Source organism: Rhipicephalus microplus, chromosome 5 (assembly GCF_043290135.1).
Source record: "Rhipicephalus microplus isolate Deutch F79 chromosome 5, USDA_Rmic, whole genome shotgun sequence".
NCBI lineage: Eukaryota > Metazoa > Arthropoda > Arachnida > Ixodida > Ixodidae > Rhipicephalus > Rhipicephalus microplus.
Window position 1 is genome coordinate 70,973,926 of NC_134704.1, and position 20,171 is coordinate 70,994,096.

The following is a 20,171-nucleotide window of genomic DNA, read 5'->3' on the forward strand; positions in this document are numbered from 1 at the left end:
CAATTACGATGGTGGGCGCGACGCTCTCGCCTGACACGAACGACATTATTGCATGCAGATGCGCATGACTTTATGCGGCTCGCTAACGCGGCCCACAAGCTTGCACTTGAGTGAATCCAAAAACAACAACACACCGACTCACAGAGGCACAACGCTATATACTCGTCATCGCCAGGTTATTTACCAACCCGGCTGTGTAGAACTGAGAGTGATCGCGCACCATATTATACTCGCAGTGAAGTTTGAATTTTTCTAATGTTGCCGTTTCGGCGACTTCAAAAGCCTGGGAACTTTCACTAGAACATAGAATATCTCTCCATTTAAAAAAATAAAAACAAAAGCCTAAATTGTTTTGCTTAGTGAGGACAGGGTTTGTGGCTTAGGTCGTTCGTCAGAGGAGCTCTCGTATATGTCGTGCAATGAGGTTGTTTTGCTCTAAGAAACCTTTCTCGCGTGCGCGCGACAAACCACAACTTTGTTTCTCTTAAGCAAAAAAAAAAAAAACATATGTGGGCGCGGTGCCCCATTTTTAACAGGTGATGGTTCACACCACATGTCGATATTGACGCGTACGTAACCGATAGGCTGACCACTCATCATACGTATAAACGTGAACGCAAGCTTGCACAAACAAGGTTTACAGTGAACTCTGAGAGTCCTGAAAGCATGCCTATGAACGAGCCTCACAACCCCAAGTTGCCGGCAAACTGTTATACAGACGGAATCGACGTTGATGTGGTTCATTATGCGAGGTGGCCCACACCTTTCCGTGTGGTACTGCAGTTCCGTCAACAAACGTTTTCCAGCCTCAAGTCACGAAAGTGAAAGAAAAGTTGCCGAGGTGCGCTATCAATAATGCCGTGGATGTGTACTCGAGCGGTGGAAGCAAAGTTATGCGAGCATACCTGCCAGTAGCAATGTTTCGTCCATCTTTTTTTTTTCTTGCTTGGCGGGGGGGGGGGGAAGGTGGACCGCGTGACATGCACGCAACTGCATGTGAAGCGGACACTGCAGTTGTGTACCCATGCTTCAGCGAGAAAGTGTATACCGCACGACACTTGCCCGAACACGCATCGTGCAGAGTTCTGTATATGCGGCGTGTTTGGTTTCGGCTTATTGAATATCCGAGCGTGCGGTGTGACAGTGTGCCGTTACTGGGAGCACGGCATGCAGACACTCTCTGGCGTGATTGAAATGGCGGCACACGTATGCAGTTTTCTCCGGGGCAAAGATGCACGGCACGAAACAGCGTATGGCTTGTTATGACGTGCGTTCGGATATGCGACACACGAAGAGAGAGGGATGAAAAGAAATAATAAGCGGAAAGAACAATCCACTAGCTCGGTTTGCGAATTTCGAAATCCGATCGGGATCGGAGCTGCATGCATATCTATAGCACGCAGAGAGCACTTCACGATTGATCGGCTCCACCAGTTTTCATGTGCACGCGCCTGTGTGTATGGATGTATCGACATGCGAAGGTGTGCGGTGCTGTGAATTGATGCGCGCATTGTCGCATGCTTACACCCCCCCCCCCCCTCATTTTTTTCTTCTCTGTATCGGTGCATGGTGAATGTCGATACTCGGTGCATATTTCCACTCCGTAAGGGCGTTATGAATTTCACGTTAAGTTTGTTGTTTAGGAGACGAGATTCACAGCTTATATATGGTATTTATACAGAGCCTGCAGTGGCCCCATCACCTGACTTTTGAAGCCCCGCCGCGGTGGTCTAGTGGCTAAGGTGCTCGGCTGCTGACCCGCAGGGCGCGGGTTCGAATCCCGGCTGCGGCGGCTGCATTACCGATGGAGGCGGAAATGTTGTAGGCCCGTGTGCTCAGATTTGGGTGCACGTTAAAGAACCCCAGGTGGTCTAAATTTCCGGAGCCCTCCACTACGGCGTCTCTCATAATCATATAGTGGTTTTGGGACGTTAAACCCCACATATCAATCAATCAACGTGACTTTTGAAGAAAATTGCCTTTTTAATTTGTGAAACGTTAGACCCGCCAGGCTGGTCTAATATAGTTACGGTGCTCGATGGCTGACCCCGAAGGTCGTGGGATCGAATCCCGACTGTGGCGGCCGCATTTTTGGTGGAGGTGGAAATGTTCGAGGTCCGTGTATACTTTGGTTTATAGGTGCACGTTAAAAAAAACCCTAGATGGTCGCAATTTTTTTAGCCCTCCAGCAGCGTCTCTCATAATAAGGCCGTGGTTTCGAGACGATGAACCGCGCATACTATTATTACCGTGTAAAGTGAGATAGAAAGGCGTAAAAAAGCCAGAGAACTACTAGCGCGTTTCAGGTTTTGAGTAAGAAACGGTTTCCTATTGTTATTCACTATGTCGAACCCGGGAGGATGTATATCTTTGCAACACAAAAGTGATAAATAATTTTACGAGGGGAGAATATTTCGTGATGCTATGATGCGCAGAAATATATTTGTATACGTGAGAAAACATGCACGATAATGCCGTTTCCTGCAAAACAACAAGCATGTGTCCGGAGGCACATGCCACTTGAATTATGAAATTACCGCTCGCACGATTATAACTATCTCGTAGTGACTGCATTTCTTATTCATTTGAACTGCATGGCACTCCACATTTGTGGGAAAGGGGCACCGCGAGTTCTCGGTGGATCACACAGAAGGTGACGGCACTGGCAAGAATATGGCTGTTCCTGCAGCACGGCACTTCGAACCGGAAGTCGATGCAGACAAGCGCCTTAGCCCACAATTCTTTGCGTGAACCACGATTTTGCTATCCACCTATTCCTGCCGCAGCGAAAACTTTCGTGTTCAAAAGTTGTTCCCGCATCCGCTTTTGCAAGGGGGCAAACTGCGAATTTCGCAAACACGCTTCTTGTTGACCTTCTCACCCTTTATTATTATTATATTTTTCAGGGGCGAAGCTCGGTAAGGTTTGGGTCTGTCCATTCTCGTTGTCGTACATATCCACCGGTGGCACATACCCACTCTAGAGTGGGTATGCGCCACAGGAGATGCTAGATGGTCGATGGTGGTACTTCAAGTGTTCACTAGATGGACGCACGGATGGACGCATAGACAGACTAGCAGACGGACGGATGGATGGACGGACGAGCGGAGTGGGTATGTGCCACAGGGTATGCGAGATGGCGGTACTTGGAGTCTTCACTAGATGGACGCACGGACGGACATTTGGACGGATTGGCAGACAGACTAGAAGACGGACGGATAGATGGACGGACGTATGGACGGATGGATAGACGCACGAACATCGGATGGTCGCGCGGGGCGGAAGAAAAAACGAACGGATGGACGGAAGCGCGGACGGGCTGACGGACGCTTCGCCTCACTCATCATCATTCACTCCATCGATATGCTGTGATTTTTTATCACTTGCATCTGTGTCCTTCTCTCAGAAAGTTGAAGGGCGTATAATAAGCAATGTAACCTTATTAGGCTTTCAAAGTATTTACACCAGACAGCAAGCACAAAATAATTCTCACCGTTTTGTCACTCTCCGAAGTATCTTGAGGTCAGTATGCGGCAACTTGAAGAAATGGAAAGGTCGACTGAAAGTAGGTACTTCGCACGGGCACGACAGACTACTGTGTTCGTGTCACGGTCTATGTGTTGTACACCACACGCTGAGGGATCACGTGCCACCAGCATAATCCGACAACTGTCAAGGCCACTAGACATGAACGGATGCGCTCTTCGACGTCTACACCACCACATGGACAGCAGATAGGTCCGCGGAAACCTTGTCAAGTGCCGAAGGTTCACCTCGCAAAACACTTTATAACGTCGCATTAGCTCCTTAGAAGCTGCAGGCGACCTTCACACCGATAATTGTAAGCACCGTCAAAGTAGACCATGAGGTGACCACCAAACTGAAGTCATCTCGCCGCTGTCTTCAGGCACGGAACACATGCCTCCCCACGGGCTCACATACAAGCAGGGGAACCTTGGTCTGGTAGCTGACTACGCTAAACACGGGAGCGTTGCGAATGAATGTCCTCCAGGGCATGTCTCTCCTGAGTGTGTGCGGTGCGCAGATGACAGTGGCACACAGAAGCCAGAAAGGAAGAGGTGGAAAGATGGGGGCAGGCTGCAACATAGCCAAGAAGGGGGGGGGGGGGGGGATTCGCAGAAATCACCACAGCGAGCGGGGGTGCTCCGGCGGCTTAACGTGGTGACTCCTATTTGCACTGATCGGAATCTAAAAACGCGCTGCCCAGTTCGGCGGCGCGGTGTATGGCACTGCAATGGCCGCGCCGTCGGAAGCCGGGGGCAGACGCAAACATTAATAAAACATTTCCAACGGGCCTAAACAGCGGAGGATAATGCGTGCAGCTGATCTGCTGCTCTTCGCTACAAATGCCGCCGTCGACGCCACTGTGTGGCTGCCGGTGGCGCGCTTTGTGACGGCTGTGTACGCGAACGTGCCCTGTGGCTGGTCCCGAGCATGTTCGCGATACCGTTGAGGTCCGTGTAGACGCGTACCTCTCGGTATGTCCTAGCTTTTTGTTTTCTACCCGAAAACGACCTCCGATGATTTTGGTATCACATGAAGTCTCACGGGCGTACGTGATCTGCAGGAACAACGCAGCCTTCGGTATAATAAGGGTGCTTTTTTTTATCATTATCCTGAAGGTCTGTCTGTAGTCTGTACCGGTGTGGCTACAGCGCAGCAGCGTGAAGATCGTTTTTCTTGTCATAAAGAAGCAACGGTCGTTTCGTTTACCTTGAAATTCGCACGTGCAAGGATACTCGGCATGGATTTGGAAAGGCGCGGGAATGATACATGACCTGTGTGTTTTATGTACTTGTTTTATGTCTATAGTAACGTCGAGGATCCTCATCCATGGTTACCGAGGCCCATATACTAGTCAATGGGCCGCTATTAGCCAACGTGACCCACTAACCAACGAGTTGGTATACTAAGTAGTAACTCCGTAACGGTTTTAATTGATGACTGACCAGTATCTTGTTTTGGGGAAGTGTGTGTGTGTGTGTGTGTGTGTGTGTGTGTGTGTGTGTGTGTGTGTGTGTGTGTGTGTGTGTGTGTGTGTGTGTGTGTGTGTGTGAGTGTGCGCGCGTGTGTGTGTGGAGTAGTCACGTTAGCGCTGCAAAAGCATCAGAATTCAGCAGTTTCAACTAGTCCAGCTAACCACCGGACGCTCTATTTGAATATCCATGCGTGATCTTTCATCTGTGCACGTATATATGTATGTGTGCATACAAACTTGAAAACTCGGGGTATGGGTTGGAGGGCTGACACTGCCCCGCCTCCCCACCCCCATGTTCTGGTTTGGACACGCCACAGTAGTACTATGCCTTCGTTTTTTGGAGGGTATAAGTTTTTACTCAATAAGAACCACAAGGTGGCTTATAATCAGAGACTGCTGCACATATCAAAGTTACTGTTGCCATAGGACGGCAACAACGACAATAACAAAAATGGAGCTCAGTCGGCGCACTCAACAAATAAACGTTGCGCTCAGGGTTTAGCTCACACTCACGAAGGTATTCCTCAACCGGACTCACTCACGCTCATACTTGCTACACTTTTTCCTAACCTGGTGCACTCGGACTTGCAATTTCACCAAAGTTTTCCTCACTTTGACTCAATCCTATAACGACTTTCCTAAAATGTTTCTCAACCGGACTCAGGACGACTCAGCAGCATCAAAATATAACTCAGCCGGAATCACTCAATCTCGGGGCTCGAACCGAGTCGGAATGAGAGAACTCATGGGTATACGTCTGTGTATAATTAGTTATATTAAGGTGTCAATGCTCCTTAGCGCCAGAAGGTCACATTATACTGGAGGTCCAAGTGGCGTGGCTTTCAGTCTTGTACACAAAGGTACGAAATAGGGAGAAATTTTGTCAAGAACAGGCTCGGAAAAGATTTTTCGGGAAAGGCACCCCTCTGCCTAAGTGACGCTTGTGATCGATTAATATAGAACTGTCATATGAACACTCGTACGTTGAAGTGTGCGTCTGTATATAGACAGGAGTGTAAACGTGAGCCGTGATAAGGCTCGTGATTCTGACGCATAGGATACAGCAAAAAAGTGAAACTTACTCGCACTCGCTCAGGAGATATACATTTCTTCGCTTGGCGATCGCATGGACTCAAACTCGCTAAAGTTTTCTATCTCAACCGCATATACTCACTTGTACTCAAACTCACCAAAATATTACTCAGCAAGACTCTTAAACTGAGACTCACGGTCTGATCTGAGTGAGAGTGGGTCGACTCACGAGTGATTTTGCCCCGCCTTCCCTATCACAGTCCTCTGCAGTGCATATAACATGGTTACGTCCTTAGAATAGATAACGCGCAATGCTATATGTTGAAGGTATTTGTTGACCCCATGTTAAGCAACGAATTGTGTAGCTTTTGTATGCTGTCAATTATAGTGCATCCACTGCATATGCGACCGCAGAATGTTTCTTGCTCAACTAATCCCGGAACAAAAAGAACTGTCAACACATTTTCAGCCTTTTTTTTTTCGTCAACGCTATAGTGCTTGGTCTAGCCCTAACTTGATCATATTAACTTCGAATCAGCAGAGCGAGCAAGTATTATTATTTTCTTGCACCATCATTTCGATAACGTAGCGAGAACACCTGATGCGCAATAAGTAGCAACACTAAAGTATATTCCTCGCTGAGATCTGGGTATCGCATTTTGTGTGAATGTGCCAACTGGCGTGAATGCGATTAAGTAGACATGCATTAGTTCATCATGGCACACCACTCTGTACTCTCTCCGTAGAAAATACGATAAACGCGGAATGTATACGTTTAAGTAGCTTCAGTTCATGATGCATATAAACATGCAGAACGCCATGCTGCTTCACGTTTATTTTGCCAAATGGGCGAGTGCTTTTTCATATCTGTTTTGAAAGTAGTATTTACTTACGGAGAGGAGTAACAGCTGTGGAGCTGGAGAACAGGGTGGCGTAAGAGGGCGAGGCATTAGTCACACAATGCGGGCTGCGAGGAGTTCTCGAGAAGACGAACACGAACAGATGCATCAAATATGTGACACCCGAGTATTGTAGAAGTTTACGATAAGGTCACGAGGCTCGAAAGAGTGAGGAAAGGCTTTTATTAGCTCCTATGATCTCGAGCGAAATAGGTAGCCGAGATCAGGCTTTGAAAACCACGTTTATTGGACGGATTCGGAGCATCGCTTCATTCAAAGGATTCGGCGCAAAACATCTGGCACCGTCCGTATTGCGCTCATCTTGCGCCGATTGCCGACGACCGAGTGCAGGCGCTCGGAGCGCGCGTTGGTTGCTTCGCGAGCAGCTCGCCCTCACGACACCTTCGTTGGTATCCGGGACGCCCGCGCGTCGGCGCCACCGCCGCGTCTCCCGCGCGGTGCTATCCAGTGCCGCGTCCCGCCCCCGGGCCCTGTGAGCGCGTGCGCAGTCCGGCCCCCTCGGAAGGCGGCCCGCGAGAGGTGCCCCTCCCGTGAGCCCCTCCCCTCCCGGCGAGCAGTGGGGGCGCCCCCGCGGCGGCTTGCGTCGGACCCCTCGGGCCGCATAGCGAAGCCAGTGCTCGGCCGAGTCAGATGTGCGCGGCGCCCGTGCGGAGGGCGGCATGGCAGCAGCGTCGAACCCGTACATCGGCACGTCGGCAGTGTCCAGCCTGACGTCGGTGCACCTGCCGCCGAGCCAGGCTATGCAGGTGGCGGCATCGCAGCCGACGGCGGGCTACGGCCGTGAACCGCCCGAGATGAAGTACATGCCACCGCAGCCGCACCACCAGGGAGGACCGAACGGTCTGTCGAGCCACCACCATCACCAGTGGGTGTCCCTGCAGACGGACGCCTCCATGTGGTCCATGGCGCCGGCCAGCATGGCCGACATCAAGCCCGCGCAGGCGGCCGAGCTGGGCCACCACCACCCGCTGAGCGGGAGCCACCACGCGCGCAGCGCGCAGCACATGGGCTCGTGGCACCACGCCGTGTCACCGCACATGGGAGCCATGGGCGGCATGCACCCGCAGCACCACCAGCACCACCACCACCCGTACGGCGGCATGAACGGCATGCTGGGCGGCGCGGCCCACCCGGCCATGCGAGAAGTCCCTCACGCCGACCAGGTGCCCCCCCACCCGCACATGCACGGGCAGCACGACCCGCGCGCGCTGGACCACCACCACCGGCACCCCAGCGAAAGCGGAGAGGAGGAGGCGCCTAGTTCGGACGATCTGGAACAGTTCGCCAAGCAGTTCAAGCAGCGTCGCATCAAGCTCGGCTTTACACAAGCCGACGTCGGGCTGGCGCTCGGCACGCTGTACGGGAATGTATTCAGCCAGACGACCATCTGCCGATTCGAGGCGCTGCAGCTGAGCTTCAAGAACATGTGCAAGTTGAAGCCGCTGCTGGCCAAGTGGCTCGAGGAGGCCGACTCGACCACCGGTTCGCCCACCTCCATCGACAAGATCGCCGCGCAGGGACGCAAGCGCAAGAAGCGCACCAGCATCGAGGTGTCGGTGAAGGGCGCCCTCGAGTCGCACTTCCACAAGCAGCCCAAGCCGTCCGCCCAGGAGATCGCCTCCCTGGCCGACAGCCTGCAGTTGGAGAAGGAAGTGGTCCGCGTCTGGTTCTGCAACCGGCGGCAGAAGGAGAAGCGGATGACGCCGCCCATCAACCAGCCGCAGGCTGGGGCACCCGGCGGCGGACCCCCGACGCCGGACATGATGATGTGCCACGGCGGATCGCCCGGAGACATGCACCACCACTCGCCGCCGGCCATGATGCAGTCGCCGCCGCCTCCACCCCCGCCCCCGCACTCCGCGCTGCACCCGGGCCAGTCCCTGGCGGCCCACTGACCCACGCTGTACCCCTGCCTATTCAGCTGCGACGACGCCTAGCCGTTCGCCGGTCTGCAGGACAGGGGTGCGCGAGTGCCGCCACACCCGCCGCGTACAAAAAAGAAAGTGCAATCCTCCCCCTCATCACGACGTGGCTGTGGTGGTGATGGTGGGTGCCGGTGTTGTGTGGCCCGGGACGGGGTGGTCGCCTCGACGTTTTTTGTACATATGACGCCGTATGCAGCGCGACGGACGATTTCTTCTAAGGGGCCTTCACCCGTCGTCGTCGGACCCAGATGCCTCCCGCAGAGTGCCGTAAGTGTCAGTGCGCGGTTCTCCTTCGCGCCACTCTGTGACCGAACACGAGGCGACAAACACACACGCAGCGGGAAAGCAAAAACAAAACAAGGTGCCAACCAACGACTCTCCAGACGTTCCTGCTGCACGAAGAGGCGCGTTGACGTCGGCCTTCGGTGTTTGCAGCGACAAATGTGACGCCGTGAAAACAGCCTGTACACAAACACACACGTACGCGCGCTACACATGGACGACGCCCCACAACACTCACCGACACACCACTCGCGCTATCACACTTTTTGTTGTTATACGCATTTGTCCCCCCGACAGCAACAAATGAGACGGAGACAGGCATGCCCAACTAGTCCAGGTAGGCAGACATCACTTCTCTCGCTCACTTCGCCGTGTCCTTTTTTTTTTTTTTTATTTCACCTACGTGACTATTTCTGTACAAGCCTGGTACTCTGTGCATCTTTCTGTTCTCTCTTCTTTTTGGTCTGGTCATTCTGCTGACAGATTTGTTTAATTCGTAACGACCGTTCCTCTCTAGAGGTTAATTACTATTACTATATTTTGTTTTCTTTTTCGTTTGACCACGTTTTAAATCTGCTACTGTTTGTTTTATGTCACATCATTTTATTATTTTTTTTTTCGCGGGCTGTTCTGCTCAACGTATGAGTACATTGCAGTCTCTGCTCGTAATTCGACGCCTGCACGTGTTATTCTATTTCACCCTACATGCACGTCTAAAAGAACGTGAGGGAACTAGTTCTTGAAGGCACGATGGCGTAATTATTAAAAAAAATTGACGCTATAACTTTGTAATCAGATTGGCTTTTAAAGCATGACCTTGACAAGAGGGCTTCAAAAAAAATTTAGAAATGTGTACGTCGCCCTGCAAAAGTTACTTCGTAGCAATATCGAATTCCTCCGCTGACCGCCGCAAATGCAGTAGAACCAATCAATGCTTACTTGCGTCTTGAAGAAAGAAAAACAACGTTTACATGATGCGTGAATCAACAAATCATTCACTCACAATTGCTCTTTAGCAAATTTCCGAATGGAATCCGCTTAGAAGCAGGACAACGATGATGAAGCAGGACAGTCCGCCTTTCATTTAATTTCTTTGTTATATTTGCCTCGCGGGTGTGTGAAACCCGTGCGAGCATGTCCACACCGATCGCACCCTAAAACGTGCTGGGATAGGCGATCGTAAACTGTCTTTCACAAAGCGAGACGTTAATATACCTCAAAAGAATACCACTTCGCCTGCTGCTCCCCCGTGTGCGTGTAAAAAAAAAAAAATTTCTTCATTCGTTAGGTCATTGTTTTGTTCCGCGGTGTTTCGATTGCGTATGTGTGTGCTGCGTCCGCGTATTCGTACTGTGTGTGTCCTTTCCTCACATTGTGTTTTAAAGTGTATGGCTATGTGTATGGTGTATGGCTGTTCTATCTCCTAATCTTTTCGCTTTACGTTTTTCTGGAGGAGGGGGGGGGGGGGGGTGGACTTGTTTCTTAGACTTTCTTTACGCGTAACGAATGGAGCTATTGTGTGTCGGACAATATAAATATATAAATATATATATAAAAAGTTCTTTACTCGGCCTCGTGCCAGTCTCCGAGATGGTGTATACAGGGAACATGTTAATTCCTTTTGTGTAACGCTATACGCGTGGCCAGCACTTGGCGCGCCGAGCTTTAAAAGTCTTTTTCGCTATTCACGGGCGGGAGCATCGTAGCGGCACGCTTGCACTGCTAAAGAAAAAAAAATTAGAGTGATTACACAAAAGACCTTGAGGATGCGAGGACAGCAATAAACGCGTCGACTGTTGTGCGTACTTAATTATCAACGCGGTAATTAGCAACGTCTTTTTTTATTCGTGCAGACCCCGAGATAGAGGAGAAAGAAAATTGCGGGTCCCTCGTGGTCGTTCCGCAGCATTTCAGGCAAGCCCGAGGAAGTGTATTTGTATCGCACCGATCGCTTATAAAACGGCGATGACATTTTGCGATTGTGGGTCTCGCGGCGATTCTCTCTCCGCGCGATAAATTTTGCGAAGGCGATATAGATACATAATAGAATAAACCGCTGGCAATTGTGATGGCGAGACAATAGTCTCGGAAAGAAAGTGTGACCTTTCCCGTGGCGTTGTTGCTTTCGACGCGTTGATGCGCATTTATTACTATATATTTTTAGCTATGGAGAGTGCGCGAAAGTAAAGCGACCCAAGAGCACGAAGTTGAGGTGTATAGTGTGTGTTCTCTCGCGAGGAACTTGTTTTAGGGGCGAAACAGTTTATAGGGTCGGCGTGTCATGTCATCGTCACGGGTATGCCTCACAAAAATTTTGTAAATTGCACTGTCCGCCGTGCACCAGGCAGTTCATACTATATGTGTACTATGAGTTAAATGTTTTTTTTTTCTCACTTTCTGACGCGTTCCTATTCGAGCATGTATACATGGCTCTGAGGTATGTCAGCGTTCCGTATTATAAACGAGCTTGGGTGGTAGCGTTTGCTAAATTTTTTCCGTCTCGTAAATCCCTGCTTGTTTAATTCCGGATGATTTGATTGATTTGTAGAGTTTAACGTCCCAAAACCACCATATGATAGACGCCGTATACTGGAGGGCTCCGGAAAGTTCGACCACCTGGGGTTCTTTAAGATGCACCCAAATCTGAGCACACGGGCCTACAACATTTCCGCCTCCATCGAAAATGCAGCCGCCGCAGCCGAGATTTGATCCCGCAACCTGCGGGTCAGCAGCCGAGTAGCTTATATACCACTAGACCACCGCGGCGGGGCTTAGTTCCGGATGATGCGTTTCGAAACATCACCAGCGAGGACCGTCAGTCGTTGCGACGGTTTGTTTTGTGCCGTACAGTGGTGGCAATTCAATGTGGAGGGGCGAAAAACAAAACAAAAGCAACGCTACAACAGAGCAACAAAAAACGTTGAAAGACTACGTATACGTCACTTTAAAATGTCATCGATGTCATAGCAAGAGCTGACAGAGGCAGCACCCGTTGCTGTGTAGTGCAATGCAGATTTTTTTTTTCGTCCCTTATTTTTCGATCTCCCCCACGTTGTTACGAGCCAGCCAAATGTTCTTGCCTCCCGTAAACGAAAAAAAAAAAGTAAGAGCGGGAAAACGTTCAAGCGAGAAAAAGAAACGTGCGCTATTTATCGCCAACAATGCGACGCCGTTGTGTGCGTTCTCTATCGAGAATAGAGAGCTGAAGGAACAAATTAAACAACTAAAATGGAGCAATATGAAATAGTTTAGCGAAGAATAGTGTTTCGAAATCCGCAGATTCCTAAAGCTTCTTCCCGGCAGTGACGGAGGAGCGTGTGCCATATCACGCCGTTTTGCAACTGCGCGCTTGGCAGCCATGACGACCGAATAATTGAAAACATAAAAATAATAATATTAATAATAATAAAGGAGCACAGCAGCAGTGACAGACTGTAACTATATAGGGAGGAAAATCGGCGATTTCGAAATCAGCGCCATGACATCGTCGACTTTCAGTTCTTTTGTGTATGTTTTTGTTCGAACCAAAGATTCTATGGGTGATTTAGCTTTGGCGCGCGAATTTTTATTCAGTTTTTTTGTTGAACTCCGCAGCCACAGACATACTCCCAGGCGCGCGCCCTACAAGGCATCTCAGCCCCCGATGATCATTTTCTCCCTCCTTATCCCTGCTATAGCAGCAGTGTATAGCGCGAGCTAGAAAGTCTCGCAATCCAGTCGGGGGACGTAACATCTGCAGCGTAGAAAGCTTGGTATATGATCGCCCTGAGGGCCGACAGCTTTTTGAAAATGTGTGCGCGCAGGCATGTGAGAAACGACAAAGAGAAAGAACGAGAATATCGGCGAAAATGCTTCTGAACTTGAGTGCTCTTCTAGGAAAGTCTCCGAGGCGCGGCGGTTGGGCTGTGACGTTAGGGGCGTCGCATTGTAGCAATGCCAGCGCGAAAGGTCGCCGCAGGCCCGTGTAGAAATGCAAGAAAGCGTCGTTGTAAGGTGCCCATGCATCAACGATATATACGGAAAGCCTGGCAGAGTATGTGGCAACATGGTGTGAAGGAGAGATACGTCAAAAACGCGTTAATAATAAGGCAGCTGTCTCGCTTGTGGTACGTGGTCCCTGCAGAGAACTGTTACTGGTAGTTCATTTATAATGCCGTTTGCTAAGCAGAGCTCAGCCGGGGCACACGTTGCTGTGGCGGCGCTGTAATCAAAATTTATATCGATGAGTTAGGTCTTTTTTTTCTCGTGGTTGCTTTGAGAGAATGCAGTAAGACTTGTGTTGTGTCACGATAACTAATGGGAACCACCTCGTTGTATTAAGGTTCGCTTACATCTCATCTTTCAGTAGTGCGTGATTTGTGATGGACTAAGTCGTGAAGTTGCGTAATCTTCAGACACACTGAACTGGTAGGAATTTGTTGACGTTTGCATATAGATACGGCTGGCTTAATAATCGAGGTTGCTGCCATTGCTTCTACGTTTATCGATCAGCCATGATCATTACCGATGGAAATCTACCGCATTTAGGTAGGGGTGTTGGAGTGACAAGAAAATGCCCGTGTGCTCTATAATCTGATCGCCCGCACTGAATGCGTACCCGGTACCCCAAAGTATATAGAGTTGAGCGTCTCATTTAGCTTTAGCACACACGTTTGGAATGTGAGAAATTGCTGAGTCATATGGTCGCGACCACCGTGGTAGCAAAATGTTGGAAGTCAAGAAAGTGAAACGTAAAGGAAGTACGAGGAGGTTATTGAGAGGAAATTTTCGGTACGCTACTTTGTGCGTAGGAAGTCAAGAGAGTAAAAGAAACGCAAAAGGTCTGTAAAGATATAACAAAGTCATTAAGGCTATTAGACTAGGCACAAATAATGTGCTAAAACATTTTCTGCGTAAACTGCAATGCTTAAATGTTGAGGCCTGTACGTGGACGCATTAAGCTTAAGAAAGGAAGGTCGCCATATAAAACACCGAGTCACGCGTGAAGCTTGCGTTTAAAAATGAGGGGATCGTCGTACTAATAGACCTATGTCAAGATCGACGGTCGACGTTCGGCTGGTTGCACCGTCACAGACAATCATCAGCTGACCGTTAATTGCTGTCCCGTATCTTACGTTATTTTCCTCGACTCGCAGCGAATAGTTATTTAGCAGAGAACCAGGGAAGCCTATGAGCACTCGCGCTTTTATTTCATTTTTTTTTTCATTATTTTGATTTATTTCGCGAAACGAACGTGGTATCCAGTTTGGGCGATAAAACTGGTGAACGTGCGAACGCGATGTTTCTCTGCGCGTAAAAAGTGTGTATAAGGTGAACGTGCATCGCCGTGGCTTTTCCCTGCGTGTCTAATTACTTGAAGTTGCGACGAAAATGGCTCGAATTGAAATGAAGAAATTGTTGAACGACAACGAAAGAACAAAACAAAACTGCGCAAAAAGGGTGAGTCGACAGTCCATTCAGCGACGCTTCCGACGGCTCATAATTTAAGCGTTGAATGGTCGCTATAAACATTGTGCGCGTAGCGTAGGAGAGATAGATATGCTGGCATATTCGCGAATCGTGTACGCGAATCCTTTTGTGAAGACGCTCGTAGAATGAACTATATTATGGAGGGAAAAGGAGAGAATGAGAGGCAAGTCGTGCTTCTATGATTGTTGTGTCGGGAGCGTTTACATCGTATTCATTGACCTTAACGGAGACGTTGCTATGAAAAAAGGAAATTGTTTTAAATGGAGGAAGTAAATCATTCCTGCCCCGAGCGTTGCGACTCCTGAAATTTCGTTAATGGTCTTATAAACGAGATTGAAGAAAAGTGCAATTTAATGTGTACAGTTATACGACGCTTTTCTAATGCTTCGCTCCGTTTAATGTAACGTAATTTATCGTTCTCCCGGTTTGTGCCGTTCGTCTGCAGGACACGAGGTTGCCAGAGCGATCGCCTCGGTCGTGGTCCGTGTGACGTAATGCGAGAGAAACAAATTGATGCTCGCGTGCCGTGGTTCGGATGCGCATTTAAAAACGTCAGCTTGGTCGAATTCTATAGTTCCCACGCTGAACCGTCTCCCAATAGGGCGGTTACGTTGCTTCGGGACTCGAAATCTCACTCTACTATCGATTTCGTTCGTCACAAACAGTCAGTACCAGCACGTCGAGCCGTTTCGTTCATTACAAAGTCGTGCAGCTGTATGTGTGTAGATCGCTATAGGCGTGCGTGGTCAGGTAGAAATAAAACTAGCACGAATAAAAGCATTCGATGAGCGATATCGAAACTATGGCAAATGCTATAATGAATTGGGACGTGCAAGGCGATTGCTCCCGCCTTAGCTAGAGCAATAAATGGACGCTCCATGATTATTTTTAACGACATTAATTAACAATGTCCACCCCTCTTTGTTTTGCATTCTTTGTTTTTCGAACAGGTTGCGGTGAGAAGAGAATTGCAGAAATACGTGGGAACTAATTTCACGTAGCCTTTAGTGCAAGTTGCATCTCGGCAAATTAAGCGACGACGTTGGGAAGCACGCATTCTCCTTTCCATATTTGCATAGTAGATACACGACATTCAAAACACGAAGGAATCGAAAAAAAGAAAACTGGGGTGTCGAGGTTGAAGTCACTACGGCTACAGAGCCAGCCCTTACGGGAATGCGGTCAAACATGGAGAGTTTTGTCGAAAATGCCATTATCGTATTGGCATCCTTCGCTTCCTATTCCGTTTGGATTTACTATAGACGCCGTGATCTGTGAGGATACGGTATGGATTTCGTACTTTAAATGAAGACCAGTATGGGTGTAATATTACGTTCGCTCTCTCCCTCTCCTAAATTATACGAACTGTAACTTCCCACCTACAGAACATCACTGGACACACAGAGGAACACCGAGGGAAGCATTCCTTTTTGCCTCTCTTGTACAGTTGCGAGTGCACATGATAAATGTGTGTGTACAGATTCACTTTGCATTCAGGGAAATACGTTCTCACAGAAAGCTATAGAAGCAAGTCTGTTCCTTCTTCGTGCTTGGACACGATTAACGACGCACTGAAACTATTAGGAAAAAAAAAGAAACAAGCAAATAAGCACACGCTGTTGTTTTGTCTGGGCAACGAGTTGTCGACGTCCGCTTCGCTGGTGTGTAACAGTGTTTCGCGTCAGTCCATGCACGTCCTCGCGTTCTGTTCTGTCTTTCAGCCTGCTTTCCTAATTGCGTTTTGTACTTTGTCCTTCGTCCTGTAAGACGTCCTTCCTCTGAGACATGATTCGAAAGGTCGATCTTCCCGCTTATATAGCCCACGCTTGACGGGTGCAAGTTCTGCGATAGCGCGTGGTCTCAACGGGGCAACCACATGAAGCGTATTTGGCGCGCCAGCTCGCGTCCATCTCGCGTCGTGGAGCAGTTACGTCTGAATAACGGCTGAATTTTGTTTCTAAGCAGTTTTTTCCAATTCAATCAGCAGCCACACAGAATAGGTTTTTTTTTTTCTTTGTAATCAAGAGGAGTAGAAAGATGAGCGGTGCGTTACTCAGTACGCGAGAAAGACGCGTCATGTGGTTCGCCGTCATCGGACGACGCCTAAGTGTAGGTTGAAATGAGTGTAGCGTATACAATGGCAACAAAGAGATGGTAACGATGTGAAATATGGGTCAATAGCATAGGTAAAGGAAGTGTTGATACTGATAACTGGAATTTCCAGCGAGGGTATATTTAATCCTGAGTACGAAAAACTATGATGAAGAATATCCTGTGCTTGTCTCCTTTCAAACATGACTCCGCAGAGTTCTCAAATTCGTTTTCTTTGCACTCGAACCTTCTTGCTCTTTTGTGTCTCTTTTTGTCACTGACTTTTTTTTTACTGCGAGTCGAATGTCACAGTGTCAAAACAACAGCCATTGTTTGAGCGTTGCCTTTCAACCGAGCTGTTAGCCTACTTTGCTCTGATCGATAATTGTATTTTTGTGAGACTGCAGTTTGTCACACTGCCGTGAGGTGTCGCAATGTCGCTTCATGTGGCGCCGCGTAGTGCTTGTCCCTGTCCCCAATTGAGCGAGGTTGTCTCAAGCGGTTCGTGGCTATGAAATATACCAGCCATCAAGAACTGTTAAAAGCATGATTACGTTCACTATTACAAATAAGATTCTTGTCAGAGAGGTTGTTTAAAATCAATTTTAACTGATCATCTTTCAGCATCCATCGATGTGTTATTCACAAAGTTCGAGAAACCTCTTGCGAAAGTCACAAAAAGTGCGCATTAGTGTTTGCCTAATGACTGCGTGCGATGCTATTTTAGCACGAATTTCTTGTTGCACGTGCGCTCCAAAAGTGATATTGCGACACACCGCGAAATACAGTCGTCTTTCGTTGTCCTGCATTATTCTTCGTTTCTTATTTCGAGGAACAAAACAAAAGTTTTAGGTCGCCTGGCACCTCAGTTTCTTTTGAAAGAGGGGACGTAGAAATATGTGTGGATGTCTAGCAAATGGAGATGACGTAAACTCAATAATCTTAAAAAAGAACAATGTCTTGCTAACCTAGACGAAGCAGCGAAAGTGTGTTTTATTTATTTCTTATTTTACCGACGAATATTTGGTACTATTGACTGTACAGTGATCGAAGGTTTAGAGCAATATGAGCTCGCCAGGCAGACAAAACATTTTTCAACAAGTACGTCACGGTTGGGTTCAGCAAATGGGAAGGGCATGGACAGCTCGCCGTGCCCTGTCTGTAGACATGCATGATAGATTACAGGCAGTCTTCTGACACTAAAACAAGACGGAACATGCCGCAGGCATTGCCGAGATGGATGTGTTCAGTCAAAATCCACGCCCTGCTTTCCTGAGTTTTTTATAATAAGATGGATCTTAGTCAAATCATTGTTTTTTTCTTGTCGCATTATATGGCTGTTGCGTTTCGAGCCGCACAGAAATTTAATGAAATGCTCTTCGAAAGTCATTGTAGCGTAAATTACGCCTTACACAGAGTGATACAATACAGTGTCCACCTGCTTCCATAAAGTAGTGGAACAATGCTAAGAAAGATCCGTGAAGTAAGTTAACCTTAAGCGTGGCTTTCGCACGCTGCGGAAGAATAGTTGAGCCATCGCCGTACTGAATACCTTGACATTTTCATTGAGAAATACGAGCCCATAGTGTACTGAACACATGTGCGCACTTTGAGATCTTCGCGAGACTGGCGCTGTCTACGTGAAGATCGAACGTTACACGTTACCACGTAGCGCGCACTTTGTCCCTTCAATCTGTGAGCGCTTTCCAAGTGCACTGCTCAAATATCGTGCTTTTCATTGAACGTTTTCAGCCTGTCGGTAAAGTCATCTGAATACTTCCGAGCTTCCGCACGTATTATTTCTCGCCCCCTTCTTTCTTTTTAATGTCTTGCTGCCATAAACGTGCGCAAAGGGATAGGGGGAGGGGGGCTGATGGGCGGAAGAAGGGGCCCACCCTATATAGTCACCACGAGGAGGGTACTTAATGAATCTGCCCCATACATTTACCTAATGCGAACATTCCCCCCCCCCCCCCCTCGCCTGATCAGCGACCCTGCGCACGGCTGTGCTACTCAGTTCTCTGCTCAGGAGTTTTTTTTTTCTTTTTCCCGGTGAATTAGGATGAACACGCTGCTGACAGTTCATGTGTTGCTCTCGTTTTTCTTCCCCAGACTGCATTATGTTTCTGTGCATTGTATGTGCGTTTATTACCTAAATTGGCGTTTTCCATGTGTTTTATGTTTAAAGTGCTGCCGTGCGCATTGTGCTACCGGTGTGATCATTGTTGAACCATGTATTCCTTCTCGACTCTACTGTATTGTACACTCCCGTGTCATGCACGTTTTCTTGTTTATTTGTTTCTTGCTCCATGCTTACGGCTACATTCCAACAAATGTTCATAAACCAGGTAAATGTACGGGCGTTCATGTACATGTCAGAGAGTGAGAGAGAGATTAGTTGAGGAAAATAATAGCAGAGGAGAAAAAATGGAACTATTTTCCCATTCGAGAACGGATTTGTCTTCCGTGTCTCGATCGAGTCATTGAAATTTCTTTTGTTCGTTTGTTTGTTTCGCTTGTGTATATAGAATCGCCCGAAAGTGTGTATGTGTGTGTGCATTTGTATGTCGCGAGATGACGTGTGTGCGTGCGTGTGAAAAACAAACAAGCAAACAAATGGATTGACGCCTGAAGACGAAGTGATGAGCATGCTTGACGTGTGGTGCGCGTTTCAACTGTAATGAAAACGACGGGTGGCGCTGTTTTTTTTTGTTTGTTTAATTTGCCTCAACAAACACGCAAGGACGATGGATGTACATATAAAACACAAGAGACTTTGAGAGACAAAAAAACTGGTCTATGTATGTATACTATACAGATATATATAGTTGTCTATGACCAATCCTTTTTTTTTTAATTTTCGCTGCTGTGGATGGTCAGTGGTCGCGGTTGCTGTGTGACTGTGTATGTACTACATAGCTTTCCTCTTTGCGTCTATTACAAACTCACTCAGCCTCTCCCTTTCCCAAACTTTTTTTTTGTCTGTCACGCATGCTACCTGTTTGCGCGATGCTTCGCAAACCTAAAACACCCTCGCTGATCACGTGACCGTCAGGTTTACGTGTTAGCCTCGACGATCCTTTTCAATTCTCTGTCTGTGTTCCTGTTTTTTCAATCTTAGGGGTTTTTTTTTTTACATTTCCAAATGAGTGAACGATGGACGAAATGATGTGAACAGAAGAGTGACGATTATATGCGGACATTTTTATGATGGACACAGTTCGTATCCATAAATATATTTGTGCCTGTAAAAAGCGAAAAAAAAAGCACCCGACTCCGGTGTCTCATTTCATTGGTGCTCTCCGTGAGCGCAGTGAGTCACGTGATTTGCACATAGGAAAACAAGACTTTGGCAACAGTTCACTGAAGATGGATTACAAGTGACCACATCTATCGGGGCTTAAAGTGAGCCCAAGTGTTCAGCATTGCTTCTGCGTGGTCAGGGCGAAGCAT

General features: G+C 48.1%; 1 protein-coding gene across 1 annotated transcript; it reads left to right on the forward strand.

Moving 5' to 3' along the window:
- Nucleotides 1–7,560: 7,560 nt before the first annotated feature.
- Nucleotides 7,561–19,933, forward strand: vvl (ventral veins lacking). Its single transcript, XM_037425328.2, has one exon. It carries the CDS (start codon nucleotides 7,611–7,613, stop codon nucleotides 8,844–8,846), a length of 1,236 nt encoding a protein of 411 aa, XP_037281225.1. The 5' UTR covers nucleotides 7,561–7,610; the 3' UTR covers nucleotides 8,847–19,933.
- The last annotated feature ends 238 nt before the right edge of the window (nucleotides 19,934–20,171 follow it).